The sequence below is a fragment of the Pseudorasbora parva genome, chromosome 9 (genome assembly GCF_024679245.1).
Source record: "Pseudorasbora parva isolate DD20220531a chromosome 9, ASM2467924v1, whole genome shotgun sequence".
Lineage (NCBI taxonomy): Eukaryota > Metazoa > Chordata > Actinopteri > Cypriniformes > Gobionidae > Pseudorasbora > Pseudorasbora parva.
Genome location: NC_090180.1, coordinates 38,081,066 through 38,104,441, shown reverse-complemented (window position 1 = coordinate 38,104,441; position 23,376 = coordinate 38,081,066). Strand labels below are relative to the sequence as shown.

The following is a 23,376-nucleotide window of genomic DNA, read 5'->3' as shown; positions in this document are numbered from 1 at the left end:
GTGAAATACGGACCGTGGAAGAGGCCAGTGTAAGAGCACTAATTTAACCAGACAACTGCTCGTACACACATTAATCTTTTTCCCTGCAGAGAATCATGTTCTGGCAAAACAATTCTGCTTTGTGCTATTGTGACTTTTGCCATTTTTGGATCTGTTTGGAATTTTTTTCTTGTATTGTACTTCTTAAAAGTTATTTCCAAATCAGTATTGTTTTCTTGATTGCTAAGTAAAAAATATCTAAACATCCATAAAGATAAATAACCTTGAGGGAAAAAAGTCTTGTTTTCAGAGTATATACCGAAAAGTTGTAATGTATAAAAAGTAATGTTACAAAAATGATTTCTCTTACCATAATTGTTTTAACTTGTTTAAGCATACATCTAATAAAATGTAAAAAAAACAAGTCTTATTATCTTATTATCCATTTTTCTGAATTCCTAGATATAAGACAAAAATACAGATTTCTTTCTGTCAAAAAGTTAAAAAGTTCATAGGCTTTATCTTAAAGAAGGATTTTATGAACAATATTAGAGTTTAACAATTCAGTCAATAATAATATAATCTACCTACACATAACTTAAGAGTCAAAACATAACTTTAAATTTAAATATGCGGATACAATTCAGTACAAAAATAAAAGCAGTAAAATGTCTCAATACATAAAAAATATTTTCAAACAGTTCAATGCTACAAACACAGTTACAGTTCTGTAACTGCATCACATATATAAACACGAGAGAGAACATTGGTTGCCCAGAATTTTCCATTCATTAAATGGCCATTTTATAAGTCCACTCTGGGTTTCCAACATGTTCATTTTTGTCTTAGTGTAGATCCTACTTTGTGACTGAGTTCTGTGTATTGATATGTTCAGCATTGCATTGCAACTTCTGATAGGCCATGTACTGGTTACGTAAAGAAATAGGAGAATAAAAGTGGCAAGATGATCTGTGAGGTAACCTGTCAATTTTTTTTAGGTAATCTGCTGTAGTATAGTCACAATTGTCACACTCAAACATTCATGAAAGGTACCTTTGGAAAAACTGGATGGTCTTACAATTCTTCCAGTTGTCTTGAAGTTACACAAACCGTTGGCTGAAAAACATCCAGACATTTGTCCATGAGGAACCTCCTTAACATACAGGTCGGCTAAAGTTAGCAAGATCTGGAAAAGTCACGGGTCCGCATATAGACCATGTGTCGCGTCAGCTAATCGTGGCTCGTGCATAGCCATCCTCTAGGTAAATGTGCAAATGATGACATGATCAAGAACTTGTCTCCACGGATAGCGAGATGCGAGGATATAGTCCACGTGTATAGTATAAGGCATTATAGAGAACTGCACAATTCAATCTGTGTCCAAGGGACCAAATGCCCATCACCTTTTGTTGTTTGAACATCCCGTTTTGAGTCCAGCTGTACTTTCTTGCACTGAGCCAAGCAGCGGTCTGGAAAATGTGAATTCTTCCACAGTGTGCTGTTGTTGTTAAATGTTCTGCCTGCCAGGAGCGACGTGCTATGATTTATCTCCTTGAAGAACCTGAAAGCAGACAATATTACAGTAATCAGATAAACGCCCCAGAACATGAAAGGCTTCAAATAGCCATTCAAAAACAATCCGACATCTTGGTTTCTGCACGTAAAAATGATCTTCGCATATTTACTGTTTGGACATTTAGATATTCTGAGTCAAACTGCTACGTGTTTATCTTTAGTTGGTAACGTTGTGAGTCGTGGCACGGTGGCAGATCATCCAATATGATGCAGTCAGATCTTTCCAGACGTGTTGCTGACAAGCATTTGGGTTGTGTTTTTTTTGTATAACAGAGAGACACATAAAAGGAGCAAATAGTCAATGCTGGGCATATTCTCGAGTGAAGGACAATCCCTGTCATTTCCCAAACAAGATTACTGTGGAATCTGACAGATGTGAACTCAGAACTAAATACATATGTTGAATGATACTCGGCGTGCAGAACTTCATTACTCAAGTTTATTTAAATAGTCCGGTTTACTTCAATGGTTTATGAAACGTTACCTGAAATCATATGAGTCGCCTCATGTTATTTACTTCTGTGGTTACCGAGCAAAACACAGGAAACTCGGTACAATAACACAAGAAGCACTTTAATTCAATTAACTCGGGTAACTCCAATAACTCAAGGCAATGGTTTCAGTCTCACAGTGTTATGAGAGCAAATATTCCTGGCATAACACATTTAAAGAAACCGAAGCTGAAGAAAACCAGACACTTAAAGTCGTGATTAATGGGATTTTGGTTGAAAAACAAGTGGAATGCGAAATAAAATCTCCTTACCTACCTGGTTGCGTGTTTTGTGCGATTTCTGCAGCCAGACCCGCCACTGATCATAAAGTTTGATGCTCATTCCGCTGCAACCGTAGGCGTGTTTGCGCACCCAGCCAAAGAACTGCTTCAAGTCCCGCCGCAACGTGGAGTTCTGCTGCCCTGCCTTTGAGTCACATGACCCTGTCAGCAACCGCTCTGTTGGGTGAAAGACAGAAATCAACACGTGTCCATCCAGGGAGACAAGCGCCTATCGAGCATGCATCAAGCTTATCACAGATACAGGCCACAGTTTACACAGCCAACCAAACACAAGTTGGGATAAAAATAAATCCTTTTCCATTTTAAATAAACAGCAGGTTTCTGAGCTCCAGATGTGGGCTGCTCCAGAAGAGTTAATGTGCAGAGGAGTTAATCTGTTAATCTTCAGAAACAATCATCTGAAAAAATATATCCAACACTCCCCTGTGACTCTCTGGCAAGCCACAAAATGGGGAGATGTATGACTAAAGTAATGCGTTGCATGTGCTAGCTGGTGTCTGCTGGATCGAGCATCGTCTCTGAAATATGTATCTGATTATAGGATGGACTGCACGACACAGCCAAAATGTGAAAATATGACGAAGGACAGCGGAGGCAACATCTCAATCTGACTCGCTGCTACCATTTAACAGCAGATGCTGGCGATATTTATTTATTTTCTGTGTAGCTTTTGAGATTTCTTTCATTACTGATAACAAAAACAGTCAAATAAGACCGGAAATAACTGGGAGATTTGTATTTGCATATTTGTATACAAGGCGAGCTGGAATCAAACTCATGTTTCCCACATGAGGCTCATTGCACTAGGGACTAGGCCAAGAATTTAGACCAGTCCAAGTTTAAAATAATTACAATTTTCAATGAATATAATTTTAGGATCATATACAATTAAATAGCTACAAGCTGAATGCATAATGTTTACTTAATCATTTAAAAATATGTTATTTATGATATGTTAACAGAGATTTTACAATTGTATATGTTTATGTTTGCACAAGCTCTGCAATTCATCGGCATCATGTCGGCAGATAAGGTAATTCGAATTACACTGTTATAATAGTTTGTTATAACATAGTTTTTTATAAAGTACGCCTACATTTTTGAGACTATAATCTTATAGATCTGGCTATGTGAGACTATAGTTTGAATTAATCGATTTTCTTGGTATGACACATTTACATTACAGTACAGAATAGCTCTTTTAGCACTATTCTGAACAAAAACATTTGTTTCATGTGTCATAGAACGTATACAAGGCTCTGGAGAGCGTGTGTAAAAGTCATCCATTTGATTTTTTCGGCATAAATGTCCTGAGTCCTTCACATAAAAATCAGTCTACAGGCTTTCATAGACAACCTCGTTTTTTTTTTTTTTTTTTGTTACACGCTGTACACACATTGGCAATAAAAAAGCAAATAATTCTTACATATAGCACCCTTAAAGGGCTAGTTCACTCAAAAAATTAAATTTGATGTTTATCTGCTTACCCCCAGGGCATCCAAGATGTAGGTGTGTTTGTTACTTCAGTAGAACACAAATGAAAATGTTTAACCCCAACTGTTGTCCGTATAATGCATGTTAATGGGGTGTTTTTTATAAGAGTAAAAAACACATAGACATATGAATCCATATTAAACCCTGTGGCTCGTGGTGACACATTGATGTCTTAAGATATGAAACGATCGGTTTCTCATTAGTGCCTGCACAGATGGCAAGGATCGGTTGAAAGTGGCATCTATGTAAATGTATATCTATGATCGTGCCGGGTTTTGACCTTACTTGAAAAAAAACCCCATTGACATGCATTATACGAGCAATGGTTGGAGTTAAAAATCTTTATTTGTGTTCTACTGAAGAATCAAACACACCAACATCTTGGATACCCTGGGGGTAAGCCAATAAAACATAACATTTTCATTTTAGGGTGAACTATCCTTTTAATAATTATCGAAATAAACAATACTTTCGCCAAGAAGTCTGGTTCATTAACTGGTGGGTGGTTGCCAAGCAACAGATTTTTTTTTTTTAAATGAACATAGACTGTTTGATCATACATTTTAAAGGCTTTGAAATGTGGCTCATTTCATCAAGATCTGTTTTTATAATTTAAATCAATAAAACAATTTAAAATGTTTTAAGATGTTTTTTTTGCAAAGAAAGCAAAGCGATACCATTGACTGTACTTTAATTTTTACCATGGTATTTAGCAATGATTTTAAGAAATACCATAGTATTAGCATGGTAAACGCCCAAAAAATAATTTTCGCTAAGTAACCGCTTTTGTAAGGATAGTGTAAATTATATTTCTCTTACCACTGTGTGGTGTTGAGGCTGCAGTTGGGTGACTCCAGTCACTCCAAATGCCTGCTTTCCTAGATCCCAGAATCCCTACCGGATTACAGCGCACCTGCACAAAATACACTGTGCCTGGCCGCAAACCTGCCAGTCTGCAGGAAGTCTGGTTCCCTACATCATCCACCACCTGCAGAGAAAGACACCCAAAACAGTCTGTTACATCAAACACCTACAGCGGCCATATACCACACACACACACCATTACCCTAACGGGCATATTTAATGTTCTCTATAAGAAAAAAAAAAGCCATTCACTTTCAAAATCCTTAAGCAAGTTCACACAGGCTCGTCTACAAAGAAGAAGAACAAAGAACTTTCCCCCTTTTGTGCTCCTGGGGAATATACCAACATATATCAGAGACAAAGACAGGAGGTAAATGACAGGGACACGCACATAAATAATTGTCCTGCCTTCTGGCTCTACATATACACAGTGAGCATCAACACTTCCCCGAGAGAAAATCTGTTATCTATTACTTAATACAGATTGAGTAATTGCACGGGTGCAGACAGCACCAACAACATGTAGAGAGGGCCATGCCAGGCTCAATGCTTCCTCCTTCCTGTGTGCTAATGCAGAGGTATAGTCAGGATTCAAATGCAGGAATGTCGAAACGGCCTGGGCCCCCTGTAATTATTTACAATCCCGGTACCCCTGAATCAGTCCCTTTCGCGGTCCATTTCCAGACTCGCATTTCAAAAGCTACAAACACGGTTAATATGCACAGCTCCGTAATCCGAGGACCGTCATTACTATTGGAACGTGATGAGTGGCAGAATGTTAACATCATCAGGTTGCCGTCTAACAGGCATGCTGGGTAATTATTTCCCTTCGTACAGAATATGTAAGCAATCTGTGGGGTTAAGAACGGCCCGGGTGATAATATACAGCTTTCTAACGCGCTTTGAAAACAACAGATCATCTGCTATGATGTGCTTTTGATGGTCACTGTCATATTTTGACTTTGTTAACTATGTAGGACTGTGCAACTGACAGCACAGTGATGGGTAAGGGAAAAAAAATTATGTAACCCAACTCTGCCCAGCTTCAGAAGGAAACCTGCCAACTGATTGGATCCATATGAGCGAAATGGGGACAGCGAAAGCTTAAGTTTATTTGAAGCCCTAAAGTTTAACCGGACTCTTCCGTGGCCAGAGGACTGGAAACCATGTGCTGTTCTGCTACAGCTGGAAATGACGTTTCAGACAAGTAATACAAACATCCCAAATTCTACTGAAACATGGCTGTTATCTTTTGAACCGCTCTAATTAATCATTGCGCCACTCCACAAATGCCTTCAGAACGAGAAACTTAGCTGACTTGGCTCGCATACATGCACAATTTGCACTACTAAAACAAGTGGGTGTGGTGTAGGGAAGATGTTGCTAGTAATGAAGATAATGGGCAACGTAGTGCGTAAGGTTAGGGATAGGATGCTGACCATGTGTGCTACTGTACCTTCCAGTCACTGCTTTCCTCTAATCTGTATCTGATCTGGTATTTGGCCTGAAAGAGGAAGTCTTTTAGTGCAGGTGGTGTCCCCCAGCGCACTGTCAGCTGGTCTTCCAGTTCGCCCACTCGGCTCACTGTCACGTCAGTCGGTGGGTCTGTTGTCACTGGAAGAGGAAAACAAACAACATTGGATAAGGTTTGAAATTCTGTAACAAAAATCTCTATCTGGCCGTCCATCCATCCGTCCGTCCGTCCGTCCATCCATCCATCCATCCATCCATCTATCCATCCATCCATCCATCCATCCATCCATCCATCCATCCATCCATCCATCCATCCATCCATCCATCCATCCATCCATCCATCCATCAAATTGTAATTCAGTTTAATTCTACTTCTTGAATTAAGTTTCATTAAGTAATTCTTTAAATTATAATTCTGCATTCTGTTTATGAACTCTGAATAAATACATAAGACACTAGATTCAAACAGTGTCACAGAGCAGTCTAAATTGTACAGAAAAAAACGGTAACATTTTAGTATGGGGAACACATATTCACTATTAACTACGACTACTGGCTCAATAAACTCCTAATTTACTGTTTATTAATAGGTAGTAAGCTAGTTTTTGGATAGGATTAAGGGATGTAGAATAAGGTCATGCAGAATAAGGCATTAATATGTGCTTTATAAGTACTAATAAACATTAGTCAATTAGCCAATATCCTAGTAATATGCATGCTAATAAGCAACTAGTAAATAGTTAATAACTGAACCTTAAAATAAAGTGTTACCAAAAACACAGAAACACAGAGGGTCCTACTTTAACAATCTGAGTGTATGAAGCGCATAAATCGCTTTTGCTAGTTTAATGACGGAAAAACATTCGCCGCATCATGCGCATGGTCCAAAAGGGTTGTATCTAGTCTTTTAATGAGTCATGGGTGTGTTTTGGGCATAATGTGCAATAATCTCCCATTCCCTTTAAAAGCCAGTTGTGCTTGCACCATGGCAGATTTGTTATTTACATGGTGAAATTTGCAAGTGGAAAGACTAAACCAGAGAGGAATTTTTCATATTACATTTTTTTTGTGTGTGCTGCTGTACTTGCTTGTGTGTGTAATAAGCAGAGTATACATTGTGTGCATTGTGTACCAACCTATAGGCTCATATTACTAACGCCCCCTAAATAACATAAAAAATACTGCGCAATTGACTTAAAGGGATAGTTCAATATAAAAAATATAAAAAAAATCTGTCATCATTTTTGTTGGTCAATGGTGCAGTCGGATTTCAGTTTTGCGCACCTTATTTTCAGACCAGGACGCCCATGGGCGAACAGATGGCTGTGAGTGCATTTGCTATTTAACAATGTGCAAATGATCTCCATCAGGCTGAAACTAGCAAAAAACATTTGCGCCGAGCCTGGCATCACATTGCTATGATAGGGCCCAGAATGTCTATAGGTTTTGTGATCACAATTTCTGTCAGTCAATTACCAATTACCAATTACTAATCACGAGGCATTATTACCAATTATGCCTCGTGATTACTACATCCAATGCATTGCATCTGTACCTTCTTAAAAAAAAACTGTGTGCCAGTCTAACTTCCAGCCAATCCTATTGGAACTGGTCATGTCAGCTGGCTATAACAATTTGTGTGCAATATGCATCAACTGGTCAATGAATGAACTTCAGGCTGCAGACTGACACTTTTGTTCTTGTTATTCAAATGAGATTAAAACCTCTATTCTATTCTATTCTATTCTATTCTATTCTATTCTATTCTATTCTATTCTATTCTATTCTATTCTATTCTATTCTATTCTATTCAACTAGACGCTTTGTATTTTTCCGCTTTGCATTTTGGTGAAGCTTCTATAATAACACATTGCATAGATAATGCTTCACATTCCAAGTAATTGTAGTTTGCCTGGATCTCAAAGCTGTTGTTTAATTAACTGGCAACATAAATGAGCATTGTCTCTGTTGCTAAGAAGGTGGAGGCACTAGGCGTGGTGGCTGTGTCATAACTATGGCATGTTTCGAGGAGCACCCACCTTCCTCTTACTGCACTTTCCATTCAAAATTGCCCTGCCTCCCCCTTCAGGTGCAGTTACACTGATTTATACACACAGGATGTAAAAGTTTATAACCTTTTATATCTCCTTTTTGAGGATGGGGGACTTTAGTTCAATGTTAAGGGTATTTGAGTTTAATTTAAAATACTTTCTAATGTCTTGCCAATACACAATGCCCCCCGACTTAAGTCCTAACAATACTAATTCCATTTTTATTAACATGCTTGTAGTTTAAAATGTCTGTTTGAAGAGATTATGTGCAAGCTTGGCCTGCACTCAAAGCACATAAGATCTTAAGGATTCAACAAAACAGACTTTACCCTATTCCAGTCACATTGCTAAACAGTAGCTCCAGGCAGGTCATGGTACTGGGATTAGTACAAAACTTCGTAAAAATTCCACTCGTCTGTGAAGGAGGGGGCTGAAAGTTTTTGCAGGTATTGGTGAGTAGGTGGGTAGATACTCAATGAGGCAAAGGGATACGGATGACGCTGCGAAGGACCGCTGCAATTCGTCATGCCTCCACCCAGTTTTACAAGGAGTGGCGCTCTCACGTTGCACGTGGTCCTCTCGTATTGCATGCTGCCCATGAGGAGAACACCTGGGGCTTGTGTCTAAAACGGGGTCAAAGGTCACACACACTCACCCACGTCTAAGATATCCAAGTAGATGACGTCAGATGTTGCGGTTCCGAGTTGGTTACAGGCCTCCACCCATATCTCGTAGGGCGTGAAGAGGGCGAGGTCGCGGGGGATGTAGCATGTGTACGGCTCTCCCGCGTTGTAGTCCTCACACTCCTTTTCTCGTCCATACCACCTACAGGTGAGCAAGCAAGGTTTATTTTCTAAACTTTTCTGATAACTGTTTGGACAAAGTACATTTGATACGGATTCCATATATAAAGGCTTTTTAGGAAAAGAGCCAACGGTAGAGCCAACTACTTCTAGTTTGGGAACCGGAAGATGAAAATTGTTGTGTCTGGAATCTGCATTCCATCTGCTCAATGGGCATGAAAGCCAATGTTAATTAAAATAAATAAAGTAAAACTAAAATAAATATAGAAAAAACTAAAATACTAAAACAAAATTAATATTACATTTTTTTTTATGTAATTGTTTTCATTTGACTTCCCCCTGACAAAAAAAAATGTATATGACATGTGCCCATCAGATGGGATTAGCACAGATTAGCACAGAACCACAGTTTGGTTTCAGACATCCTTGAACATCCTTCCACTGTCCTCCAGTGAATAGGCATGTGGGAACATGAGCTATACAAACAAGATAAGGCGTGAATTTGGGAAGAAGCATTAACATGAGTGTGAATGACCTGTGGCACTGACCTGAGCTTATATTTGAGTGTGTATTTTGTCTTGATGAAGGTTTCTCCCTGGCTTCCAGGGGCCCATCTACAGGTGAGGTCTTTAGTGTTCCTGGACCAGCAGGTAAGATTTACAGGTTTCTCAGGAGGCACTAAAAACAGACATGGACAATAAGTTTTCACTGAGCTGTCAGAGTGAGTTAGTGGAAAGTGACTCATGCCTCTCGTAACACCAAATTAAAGGTACACTAATTATACTTGATGATTTCCACAACATACAACACAAAATCCTGTACTGTAGATAGTATGGAAAAATCACTCAAAAGCTTGATGTTCCGAATTTCAAAAATAGTGAGATGGTTTGATTTCACCATGAACAGTGTTGGCAAATTGTTTTACTTCTGTAATATTACTTCTGAGTGAAACAATATAAAATACAAAAAAAATAAAAATAAATGATATATAAGGATGAAACTTGATATACATTTATGTTTAACATTTACATTTATAATTATTATATTTTGTATTTTTCCTATTTAATATTTTATATATATTTTATATATTATTATTTTAAACATGGATAATTTTAAATGTAATTAAACATACAATATTCATCAAAGAATCGTGAAAAAAAGTATCAGAATTTTTACAAATATATAAGCAAGCATGTTTCATGAGCACCACATTAGCATTTTAGAATGATTTCTGAAGGACCATGTAACAAGACTGGAGTAATAAAGCTCAAAATTCAGCTGTGCCCTCACAAAAAAAAAAAAAACTGTTGTTTAAAATTTTTTTTAATAATAGTTCACAATATTATTGTTTAAAACGCCTCTTAAAAATAAGTAAATTTGAAAAGAAAAGAAGTTTAATGAATTACCATAAATACTATCTTTTTTGGAATAATGTGCACAGGCGATTCATTCACAATAAGACAAGAAACTTATATTAAGAAAGTAAATAGGGTCAATTTTGACTTTGTGTTGACTTTAAATATTTTCAATAATGGATGAGTGTCTTCAGCTGTCATCCTCATTTAAGTTCAGGAATGGAGCCAAGATTCCATTCAGCTGAGAACAAAAGACACTGCGTCTAAGTGTAAGACTGTGATTATATGAACCAAACCTTAGAGAGGAGACCTCAGAGACATAGAGAGCTTGAGTCAACACAGCACTTCACACACACACTTATCATAACCACGTCTCTCCATTTCTTGCTTTCAATCTTTTTTCCAAATGACCAGACACTCGCTTCCTTGACTTTGTCTCGCTCTCTCAATTTCCGCCTTTGTGTGTGTGTGTGTGTGTGTGTGAGTGTGTGTGTCTGTGTTTGTAATTTTCCATACTGCCACCATTCTATGTAACTTGACAAATGTGGTACATTTGTTCTGTCATACGCGTAAGTCGAGAAAAGCGCCTATAATGGACCACACAGGTGCTAAAAGCATAACAGTGGAACAGATAGCTATCTTAAGGGGCTTAAAGAACTCTCGAGTTCATTGGAAGACAGGCAGAAAACATTAAATACTGCAACAACTGTGGTCCAGTGGCAGGGGGTCAAATTATAAAGACTGTCTAATATTTCTAGGTCTGACCCATATTCCCCAAGGCTGCAAGCTTACCCACAAAATCCATTTAATTGTATTTAAGTTGGACTGCGCTCACAATCGCCAATTAAACACACTCGGCAGTAAATACGAACAATATGGTAGACAAGACTCACTGCCAACATAGATGCAGGAGCCGGCCAGCACATGACCCCCGCTGTTATGGCACACAAGGTTGTCTCCGGAGCGTTGGCGGGACCCGGAGAGCCGCGGGAGGGTGACACTGATCACGGTGGGACTCAAAACGCTGTAGGTGCTGCTGGGAAGACGCTTCCCGTTTAGTGTCCAATAGAGTGAGCCCGCATGAACGCCATGGTCTGGATTCACTGAGCATGTGGCTGTCAGGCTGGAGCCGATGGGAAGGGCAGGGTCTTGAGGGTAGATTGTAGCCACCTCTGAAGGGAGGGCGAGATATAGCAGGTTAGAGCTGGAAAGAGGCAGCATGGTTATTACGGGCTGTCTGGTTATGGGTGAGCTCACAATATATGATGTTAAAGGAGGAGACAGACCGACCTCATGACTAACACATCAAAAAGGTTGATAGTGACAGCTTAAATCAGAGCAATGTGGGATATGCAAGACGATCACAAAAGAAAATAATATCCATTTACTATGAAAGGGAATACTTATAGTCAGATGTTCCGTCTTCAGTATCCCACCTATTAGATGGCTATTCACTAAATAATTAACTAAGTGAATAAATAAATGCATAAATTCATGAACATTAAATATATACTTTGCACATGCAATACTGGTTTGATATGAATGATATGAAACTAACAGTATAAAAAATATTGCTAGATTGCAAGACTATTGCAAGATTCAATATTTAAATATACGGTTTAGCAGTCATTCGAATTTTTGATCATAAAAAGCTGCGACTGACCAACAACAATGAAGCATTCAAGATAGTAGTGCAATAGTACATTTTGTAGAGGTTTCTGTGTGTGTTTCAGAAGTTTGAAGTCTATCTCTGCACTGTAGGATCCCAAGCTTAATCAGCATAATAAAAACTCACACACAATTATAATTTTGTAAACCCTGCTGGAGTTCATAATCACCCCTCTAATGTGACAGTGGAATCGCTCAAAAAAAGAAAAACAGTGTTAATTCAACACAATTGGGTAATGGAGGTGATGAGGGAACTGCTGTGTGATTACATGTAATTACATCAAGATGGATAGATAGAGTAACCTTAAAAGAGAGATTACATATTCAGCACACACTCAGACCGAGGAGAAAGAGTGAAAGCTCAAAGGGAAAAGATCCAAATCATTTCTTTTATCGGAACACTAATGAAACAGGATCTTGTATTACTGTCTTCACAAGGTGTTGTTTCATTTAAGTAGATTACAAAATTCAGGCTCAACATTTAACATCAAACTGTTTAATGACAATAGCAATTACATGTATTTATCGCAGGTGTCTGAATAGGAAATGAGCAGTATGATATTTGGTTTCAGATCAGAAGGTCTCATGAGGTAAGCTTGTAGTCCTGTCATCACGAATCCAATGGCGAGGGAAACTCAGTAAAGCTTGGATGCACATCTTACCACTGAGACGGTGCACAGCGGGACCACCCTTTAGACATTTTTGCCTATGTTGTCAAACCGCAATGATCTTTTAAAAGGTTACTTCTGTTTACACATTTTTTTCCCTTTTAACTCTGTTTATATTTCACCGAGGCCCAGAAAAAAGTCAGCCTGACGTTTTTGCATTTAATGTTAACTGTATAACTCACTAGAGGAGAAGGAAGTGTAGTCTACCATCATCAGTGGCTGTAATGCACTTCACTTTTCTTAATTCCCTGCCTGGCACTGAGGGTGTGAATGAGGCAATACTTCATTAGATGTAATTAGTCTTCAGCTTCCCCTCCACCAACACCTGCGAATGTCACGTAAGGGGAATGTGCTAAACGCTTGCATCGTAAATGTATTTCTCAATAGCTATTAATAATTTAGCTCTTTGTTATTTACAACGCAACTATGCCCTTTGATCCTGATACATTGTTCTCTGCAATTCATTAAAAGCAAATTAAACTTTCATAAGCACCTAACACTAACACCAAAATTATGAACAGAACTAATCATCTTGGCTATAGTGTTGATATGAGGTGAACCTTTTCTTGCAGTCACATATGTCTTACAAAAACAAGCTTAAGAAACATGATGTCAGGGTTTTATTGTGGTTTATAAAGCTGAACCCTCCCTGTGTTAAATTAATGTTCTGACCTTTTGAAATATTAAACCCTAGCAGACTTTTTGAATATAGTGCAATATTGTGCACCAATATAGATACCATCAGTTGGCCAATTTGTCAAACCAGGCAGCTTTCCAATGTAAATAAATACTTTTTTATTTATTTACTTAAAAATATAATTTTACATGAATTAAAAAGGTTAAAAACGCAATTCATACTAAAAATAACCTGAATATGCCTCTTCTACAATTCTAATTCTACAATTAACACGTTTCCAATTTCAGGGTTGAAAATTAACACGGATAAAATTAAGGCAATTTTGACATTTTTGTGGGGTTTAACATCTTAAATTAGTGTAAATGTATACACTAAAAACTGTAAAAAATAAAATAAAATAAAAACTGTAACCATTATTCAAATAGCTAGGTAACTGTATTGTCGTGAGACAAGAAAACCCTGTTTTGTTGAGGTAAAACGAAAAAACATTGTTTTGTTGATTTTTTAAATTTGTTTTAATTTTCATGTATCAATACAACAAAAAGTACATTACTATAACCTAGAACATCCTCATTTGTTAGGAACCTATACTCAAAAAATATTAAATGTTGTGCTTCGCAGATTCTGATACCTACAGTTCTTTATTATTATTTTTTTTACAATCGTTAGCTAAATTAAAAGTTACTATTCTATTCAAACTATTATATTTACCCATATAAATTCAATACTGAATGTACAAAGTCCCCAAAATCCCATTCTATGATGAAGGTACGCAGGAACACATGTAACACACAAACTGTATATAGAGAGCTATAAGTGTACTCACGGGTGGAAGACGACAACACGCCGGCAGCACAGAGGAGTACAAACAATAACCAGATCATCTTAAGAGAAATGTTCGCTTTCTTTCTTTTAGGACAAGAGAGTTTTGTTGGTCTATGCAGGAATATTTGATCCACGCATGCCACACCGAGTCCAGCTCCAGTGCACCCGAAGAGTTGATCCCAGCGTCAGTTCCTGAGCTGCTGGCGTCTCGCGGATATCCCAGAAGACTGAACTTTAAAGAGTATCCGCCAAATGTTCTGTTAATGCGACGGTGCATTCGTCCTCTTCATTTACTTTTGGCATCGTTTATCGTGCTGAGGCTCTCCACTGCTAGGAAACATCCAAGTTTATACTTTGCTGGCTCCTCCCATGTCTTCCCACACAGTTCCAAGTCATTTTTGCCTCTTTCGTTTTATTCCTCCCTTCCTTCTGTCTGTGCCCTCCTCTTGCCTCGAGCAGGTCTTATAGCCATAGAGCAGTTCTTGTTTCCCTTTCCTCGTGAATCCCGAAGTTTCAGCCTACCTGTGGGTCAAAACAAACTCTTAATTGGGAAGTCTTTGCACTTCAGCCTTTTTATGTACACTGTAAAAAAAAAAAAAATATTAAAACAATAAGTTACCTGGTTGCCTTAAAATTAATTGAAAGTTAATTGAAATTAAAAATGTGAGTTAATACAATGAAGAAATTTTGAGAATTAACAAATTTTACTGAAAAATTATTAAAAGATGTTGTAAGCATATTGGGTAATTGTGTGTGTGTTTTATTAGCGATTGCCAAATCGTGCTATTTTCTTGATTTATCAAATTTTTTATGCGGTTCATATACAATAATATTTTGAGTTTCTATTTATTAAACCAATTTAATTCATTGTATCAACTCAACTTTTTTATTTCAATAAATTCAAAATTCAAAGTCAACCAGGTTACTTACTTTTTTTTTAACTTTAGTTAAACCAACAATATTTTTTTACAGTGTAGTCACTTAAATCCGTTGTGTTAATTGACTGCATTGTAAATTATATGATCAACACGTTATGACAAAATTTGTGAAGCACTTTTTCATAAGTTTTACAAGATTCAGCTCATTTTTAAGCCCGTTTAATGTCATTTAACTCGAAATGACTCAAACATCCAAGTTAATTAAAGGCAGGAACTTAACTTGCCATCTGCACCCATGGTCTCAGACCAAGCATGTTTGTCTGACATACTATCTGTAATTTGAATGTTTTAATTTTAACCAGAGGCAGACAGTAGTGGAGTATTTTTACTTTCTACTCGAAGTATATTTTTTATCAGTGTTTTCTTTGGACAACTTTTACTTCACTACATTCCAAAGCATAATTTATAATGTCATACTTTTTACTGCACTACATTTCATTTCATAAATAAAAGTTATTTTATTACATTAAAGTACTTAATTACATAAAAAAATGAAGTACTTTCTTACTTGTACTCAAGTAAAACTTTGAATAATTTTTACTTGAGTAAAAGTATACAGTACTTAATTTTTAATGTAATTAAGCATTAAATGATGTTCAATATGAAATGTATTGCAGTAAAAAGTACAATAGTATGTTTTGGAATGTTGTGAAGTAAAAGTTTTCCAAAGAAGAACACTGATAAATTACATATACTGGAAAAATAAAATGACTTGGAAAGTAAAAATACTTCACTAGCCTACTGTCCGCCTCTGATTTTAACAACTGAATAAAGGTAGATAATATGACCTTTGAACGACAGAAAAAATATTATTTTCTATATTCCATGTACTCAAATGTTCTATGGAATACCCTATAAAAAGAAAATCAGTTTATACAGTTTTGCCAATTATTCTGATATGAAAAAAATGCAATAAAAATTCTAGAAAAATAATTAGATAGTTATAGGTATACATGTAATGATATTTATAATTAAAGATAAATAATTACAATAAAAACAATATTTCATTAACATCTGGGCAATCGTTCTGCAATGAAAATCTGGAATAAAATGTAATAAATGGAATTATTTAAGACAATACGTTTCCAGAAAACAATTTTTTTGATAAAATGTGCCTTTCCTCTTTTTTTTTGTCTGTACAAAAAACAAAAAAAAACATTTCATTAACATCTGGGCAATCATTATGCTATGAAAAAGTGGAATAAAATGCAATAAAAGGATTAATTTAAGACAACAAGTTTCCACAAACATTAAAATAAAATGATAAAATGTGCCTTCGCTACTTTTTTGTTGTTGTGGGTCTGTACCAAGTTTAAATCCTTGGAAAATGCATGTCAATTCAATACCAACGCCTCAAAAGTTGTCATGACTAATGTTTGACTAATGGTGATTATGAGCAGTTGGAGATGTGGTCCTAGTCATTGAGTCACTCATTTGGTGACAATGTATATTTTGAAACAATAACCATGACAGTAAGTTCGCCCATGGGTCAGCAAGCCACAAAGCAGTGCTTTATTCTACTGTAGAAAAAACGCTTGTCAAACCCGGGTTTACCGTTAGCTCCATGCTGGTTCTGTCTCGTAAATGAGTGAGTGGACTTCCTTTCCAGTTATCACCATACAATGCTATAACAAGAGGGATGTCATCCAAAGTCTGTGAATGAGGACAAAGACCATTCATCTAACAGAGCTGGAGCTCACAAGGGAGAGCTCCCACCACATTCATTAATTCTGCCCTTATCCTATAACTTCATGCATATGTCTTCCAAACAGTTATTTAAAAGAGCTGCACTTCTAAACACCATGTTCCTAAATACTTCCAAACAGTTTACGCATGCATCATGTCTATGAGTAATGCATAAGAGTCAGCACACTTAAGAATGTTATGTCATATAAATACTGAGGAAAATCTACATTTACAAAGCCTGCTGACGTATTCACAACAATATCAGCAGGTTTGAGATAAATGAAAGCAGTACAAACAGATTAACAAGGTACAATTATTTGTGAATGAAGTAGCTGTTGCTTGGAAATACACGACTAGCAGAACTGACATGCATGTGGTCATTTAGGCAGAAATAAGCTCCAGATTTCAAAGGAAATGGTCTTACTATCATCTGCCTCAGATCTTCGAGTCTTTAGGAATATAATCCAGTCATTTAAACGACTTTGGATCAACTTGAAGGGCGAGAGTGATTACACTTTTCACTAAATCCTAAAAGATGGTAAAATAATCCAAAACATTAGCTATGCAGATCAACTACAGGAGAGGAAGAAAAGGAGTTCCTCCAGTAATAGAGTCTGACTGATGTGTTAAAAGAGTTCTGCTTTGGAGACAGAACAACAAAGATAGTTAGAAACAGAAAAGCAAACAAGAACTTCCTCCAAGCAAATGAGTTGCAACATAAATCTCTCGGCCAATTCACTGACTGCATCTGATTGGACACATACTAGGTGATGCCTATCCAGAACATGACTTACACTTCAAGGAATTGTCTGTATCTAAGAGAACATTTATCCTCCAGAAGCCTGCTCTGAGACAGCACAACACACCATAATGAGACAGGGAAGCATTGATTACCGAGACCCTGTGATTTAGTGGGTGAGCTCTGGCATGTGGAACAAATTATCCCACCATAAAGATTTCAGGGGGAATTCTCTTCGGGACAGAGGCTTGGACTCGTAGCATTCAAGACGAGTGTGAAAGTATTGGCCGCTTTGTTTTGAAGCCCTCCGAGGAACCCAAATTGGACATGCAGTAATATAATGATGATTACCCAAGAGGGGGTAAACCTTAGTCCAACACACCTCAGCATTTTATGTCCAATCAAATTGGCCGACGCAGAAACCCTCTTAAAAATGTCTGGAAAGCTGGGAGAGGCTCCAGCTCTGTGAAACATGTGCTGAAATCACTGTAAATCAAGCAATTTCCTCTTAATACACAGAGACAGTCACTGACCCCAGCGGTACAATCCTCACTGATTGGGAGAAAATGTTTGTTTGAAGTAGGGTCAAAGCCTTTCCAGACTCGGCTAAGCTTTGTTTATATTGTAATGTATGTTATAATCTATTATTATTTCTTTTAAGAATAGATAAATGTGAATTAACATGCAATGAACATCCAAAAAAAGCCAAATCAGACCATCATTTCTGACAGATACCCCTGAAATAGTTTCTAAAGCCAGAGAAGCACCTTTGGCAGCCCCCCGAATAATGCATGACAGATGTATATCAACCATACACTCAGTGATGGCAAGATCTAGCAAATGTGTAGCCGAAAATCCCATGGGACACAGAGTTGTTAACTTGCTCTTTCTCCTCATTCCATCTGGAATCAATGTGCTGGGTGAAATGCATCGACAATCAAAAAAAGAAATGAGTAGAGAATGTATTTTTCACCCGTCATTCTTTTCTTTTGCCAATTCTTTATTCAATCCCTGTATACCATACTTACTCCCTAAATCCTCTAACTCAAATGGATTATGCAAATCCTGTAGTATTTCCTGCATTTCTGCCATATTTATAGCCATATATTTGTGCTACTGTACCTTTATTGAAAGTAAATATGGGGAATGTATTCAAATACGTGACTCAAAGGCCAAAAAAATCTTGACACACCACTAAAGGCTGATGATTAAGAAAATAGAGCTAGATGAAAATGCATAATATGTGACCCTGGACCACAAAACCAGTCAGAAGTCGCACGGGTATATTTGTGGCGAAAGCCACCAATACATTGTATGGGTCAAAATTATCGAATTTTTATTTTATGCCAAAAATCATTAGGATAAAGAGAGTAAAATTGTGTACATTTCCGTATTTTGTTCTACCGTAAATATAAAATGTATTATTAGTAGTAATTTGTGGCACTTTAAAGGTGATTTTCTCAATATTTAGATGTTTTTAGCAGATTTTCAAATAGTTGTATCTTTGCCAAATATTGTTTTATTCTAACAATCAGTGGAATGCTTGTTTAGCTTTCAGGTGATATATAAATTTTAATTTTAAAGGAAAAATACTCTTGTGACTGGTTTTGTGGTGCAGGGTCACAGGCAAATTAATATATAAAAACTCTGTGATCATGCTCTAATTGTTCTGCCAAAAGATGCTGCTAAATTTTTTATACACCATGATGCTCAATGTTTTTGTTTTGTACTTTCTTAAAGATTACGGTAAGCTATTTAGAAGAAAAACAACATACAAAGAACAAGTGACACTGCATAAAGCAAATCTCTAGACAATTGACCTGCGTGTCATTCAGAGGCAACCATTAGAGGGAGCACAAACACAGTGTATTTAACTCAGTTTGACAATCTTATCCAGGATTGAGAATTATAAATTGGTAATACATGACTCTAAAGTTGTCAGGCTATGCAAGTCATATTAACTAGCACATAAAACATGTAAAAGGAAATGGTATTTGGCCTATTTTTACTTGCAAAAAGGAGAAATGTAAATGTAAAGCCATTGCATTTCAGTTCATTGTTACTGTTTTGTGTGTGTATGTGTGTGTGTGTGTGTGTGTGTGTGTGTGTGTGTGTGTGTGTGTGTGTGTGTGTGTGTGTGTGTGTGTGTGTGTGTGTGTGTGTGTGTTGAATAATCAATCTACAAATTGCTTTAATACACATTACCACATTACAACTGGTTTTATATGATACATTTAACGATAATACAATAATATATGATAAAGTAATTAAATAAAGAAACAAGTAGGGAGGGTTGCATAATGGGATGGGGGCTGTCCGGAAAAGTGCTGTGCATGGAGGGTCATCAGTCACTTATGTTTTTCTAAACTGCTTTGTCATTGTGCTGTTTCCTTTATTCTCTAGGCAATGCAAGCGCGCACCTGAGGTCTTGCACACATTGTAAGAAAGAGGTTTGCATATTATACAGGACAAAGTCTAGTATCTTCTTGTGCAATATGAAAGAACACAAAATAACTTGCACCTGTCCACAATGCCAAATGTTGATTGTGATTCTAATCTTTAATGCATGATAAGCTAAGCATTAACAGGTGGCAAATTAGTGGATTATTTAATATAATTATCATAGCAATGCAATCATAAAATCATTATAATACATAATTATTGATTCAATGTTAAAATGTATTAAATACTTTAAAGAAACTGATAAAGAAGAATTCAGTGCTATCGCATGTCACAATGAAATGCTTTGCATATGTACCAGATCTTTCTAACAGTAAACTTTGCTGCCCTTTGTTGAAACATTTTTTGCTCTTGCACCTCCTGCTCTTGGTGGAATTTGCATGGAAAACATTGTTCCTGCTTCAATGACTTCCTTAAGACCATGACAAGGCGAGAATCAGCTAAACAAACCTAACAAACTCTGCTAAGGTCAAAGGCCTGGGTGTAACCCAACAAGGAATATGAACTTGCAGGATTACTTACTGTAAAACAATCTGCTATCGGCCAGAGATCCATAATATATATATATATATATATATATATATATATATATATATATATATATATATATATATATATATATATATATATATATATATATATATGTGTGTGTGTGTGTGTGTGTGTGTTAAACAACAGAGAGTGGACTCTCAATTTAAGGGATGTAAAAAATGTAACATCCACAACAATCTAACACGGAGGGCCATTAGTATCATTAGCTATAGCAAAGTTGAGTAAAGTTGCCATGTAAGTAATTTCTGTTAAAAATCAAGTTCTATATAATTTCAAGTTATATTTGTGGCATTTTACTGCACAGCTTTCTGTCAACATTGTTAATCCTTTCTTTGGAGGGGGCTAAAGTTCCCTGGTTAAAATGTGGATTAGCTTGTTCATTATTGTGGAATGCCAAATCTGACTCACTTAAGCCTCAGGGACAGTTAAAGATCCCAACAAGCTCAAACAAATACACTGCAAATACAAATTTCATCTAGGATTAGGAAGAGGGTTTCCCAGTGGGTGTCTGTTTGCTTTTTACATAACAACCTTACGATTTTTTGGCAACGAACTTGTCGAAATTTCCAGGCCGTCAAGCACTCAGAGATAGATTACCTAAGACCTGTATTTAAATGACAAATGAGATCAACTGACAGTCCTCGATATCTTTGCTTTCGGTTTGCCATTCAGGCTGTATGAGATCTCACTGGCGTTCAGCTGAATAGAGAGGAGTTGCACAGTCATGCTGATGTCAATGGCACTCTGTGTGTTTGGAGCGCAGCCAGCGGGACCGCGCTATTGTGCACGAGCCTCCTTCACCAAGTCATGCTGTTCTGTTTGGAAGGCTGCTGGCGGGCGCGCGAGCGTGAGTGTGACAGTGTACGCGCGTATAACCTCACACGGGCAGTTGACAGCTGGAAGGCGGTGGAGCTTCGCGACACAGCAAACTTTCGTTTTTTTTCCGTGTGTGCTTTGCTTTGACGTATTACGCGCCCACTACAGGAACGTTCTGTTCGTGAATGCGCGCGGAGAGCATTCCCCTTTTCGTTTATTAATTTGCTCTTTTTTTATCAGTATCATTCTTTAAATAATGCATCTACGCTGACAATAAGTGGAAAACTGTTGCCGGTTCCTGATACAAGGTGAGTGTTTTAGCGGGTGTAGATAGAAGATTGCGTTAATATTGGTGTCGAGACAGCGCGCGCTTGACGGTGCAAACTAACTAACTAACGTTAACTAAGTAAAAGTCATCTTTGGTTCTCGCCGTATCAGCACAATTTTATCAGGGTTGCGATAGTCAGTCCACGGTGTAGGCTACTGGTGTCATAATTGTTACAATTTCGGATGACTGTTTCCCCCCCAAAGGAAGTGCTGACAGACAGAGTAATTGTTGGTTGAGGTTTTATAAAGCCAGCATATGACGAGCATGTTACTATTATTGTAGTTAATATTATTGTAGGCTACTGATTCGGTTGTTGGCACGAGACTGCAGGTAAGGTAGGCTACTAATACTATTACTGATATTTACTACTACAGCACGATTGCTATTGTAATATTATGCAGGGATTAAAAATATCGAATAACTTACGTTTCACACAAAGTTTGGCGAGTCATTTCTTCTCAGCCAAAAGAAAATAGTTCCGTAACAAGCCAAAGCATCAAGTTTGGGGTCTCACCAAGCAACGAACATGATAAAAACTGGACTGGATTGGGTATATGAGTAAAGAGGAGCGACCCCTCCCACACTCAAAGCGTTCTGTCATCACGTGGGCTTAGATTCTACTCCGGGTTTTCTTTTTCATGCGCCCTGCACGATAATGCGAGAAACCCATTCCAAGCGATTGTGGAGCATAAGCGGGGAAAATCGCACACAAACGATTTAAAAAACGCTCTTTTCTTCATGCAAAATCCTACAATTATTAGTGTTACGTTGGACACATTGAATCTGAAGCTTGTGTAAAAAAAATATTTACAAAAATGTATTTGAAGTGTAATTTGATTGTTTAGTTTGTCCCAGATCCCATTAGATTACGGGGTTTATGACCTATACTGGATCCAGCCTCCGGTGGGATTCCAATTTTTTTTGGCTTCACTTTTAAAGACTTGTGCAGCACATTTGGAAAAGATTATATTTCCTTAAAGGGGACCTCTTATGCCCATTTTCACAAGATGTAGCCTAATTTAAATCGCAGGTGTCCCCAGAATGTGTCTGTAAAATTTCATCTTAAAATACCTCACTGATCATTTATAAATCCATGTTGTAAATAACCATTTCTGACTACAGTCAACAAAGGTTGCTTTCGTGCATGTGCCTTTAAATGCAAATGAACTGTTGCGTGCTGCCCCTTATCCACAGTTCCTGCCGATCGAATTCTCTGCCAAATCCTAACGTGATATCTTTTGATTATCATCTATATCGTGATTACTCTCACAGATAGCATAGTTCTTCTTTTATCGAATGTTTATAATTTAACACGTTTTAAAAGCTATATTAGTTTAAACTTCTAATGGATAGTTTTCTGAGTGAGCACATTTATCTGAAGCACACGCACACAGACAACTGGCTGTCAGTCAACTTTTGCGAGTAACTTCTATTTCTCTTTTTTTTGTGTGTTTTTGTTCACCCTTGTGGCTTGCGAAAAAACAAAAGAGCGTCGCCGTGGTTAATGTGCATATTAAGGGGTAGTGATATAATAAGATCCCCTTACTACATCAGAAGGGGAGATAAATATAATGCTTAAAGGTGCACTATGCAACTTTTCTGTCCATTAGAGGGCGCCTATTAGGGCTGCACGTTTCAAGTTTTTCATTAACCGTTAACCGAGGCCCTTAGC

At 37.2% G+C, this 23,376-nt stretch overlaps 2 protein-coding genes across 5 annotated transcripts in view; one reads left to right on the top strand and one right to left on the bottom strand.

Moving 5' to 3' along the window:
- Window positions 1–496: 496 nt before the first annotated feature.
- crlf1a (cytokine receptor-like factor 1a) lies at window positions 497–22,373 on the bottom strand. Of its 4 annotated transcripts, none has more exons than XM_067452486.1 (9): window positions 22,131–22,373; window positions 14,187–14,707; window positions 11,281–11,559; window positions 9,581–9,710; window positions 8,885–9,054; window positions 6,162–6,319; window positions 4,661–4,829; window positions 2,318–2,503; window positions 497–1,540 (listed from the first exon to the last, which is right to left on the bottom strand). In XM_067452486.1, exons 2-9 carry the CDS (start codon window positions 14,242–14,244, stop codon window positions 1,524–1,526), a joined length of 1,167 nt encoding a protein of 388 aa, XP_067308587.1. In that variant the 5' UTR covers window positions 14,245–14,707; window positions 22,131–22,373; the 3' UTR covers window positions 497–1,523. The 4 variants fall into 4 exon arrangements, with proteins under 4 accessions (XP_067308587.1, XP_067308584.1, XP_067308586.1 ...); XM_067452483.1 differs by having other exon boundaries at window positions 2,322–2,503; window positions 22,131–22,370; XM_067452485.1 differs by having other exon boundaries at window positions 2,322–2,503; window positions 14,187–14,703; window positions 22,131–22,370.
- keap1a (kelch-like ECH-associated protein 1a) overlaps window positions 21,359–23,376 on the top strand; it is a 30,022-nt gene continuing 28,004 nt past the window's right edge. Inside the window, exon 1 of the mRNA XM_067452482.1 lies at window positions 21,359–21,684. The gene's annotated coding sequence lies outside the window, so the exon portion shown is untranslated. The remainder of the gene's footprint in view (window positions 21,685–23,376) is intronic.

Coding starts and splice junctions, on each gene's coding strand:
- crlf1a (XM_067452483.1), bottom strand. CDS start 14,244: ATGATCTGGTTATTGTTTGTACTCCTCTGTGCTGCCGGCGTGTTGTCG. Junction 6,320..8,884: donor CTTGGATATCTTAGACGTGG/GTGAGTGTGTGT, acceptor TTCCTCTTCCAG/TGACAACAGACCCACCGACT. Junction 4,830..6,161: donor AGGAAAGCAGTGACTGGAAG/GTACAGTAGCAC, acceptor CTTTCTCTGCAG/GTGGTGGATGATGTAGGGAA.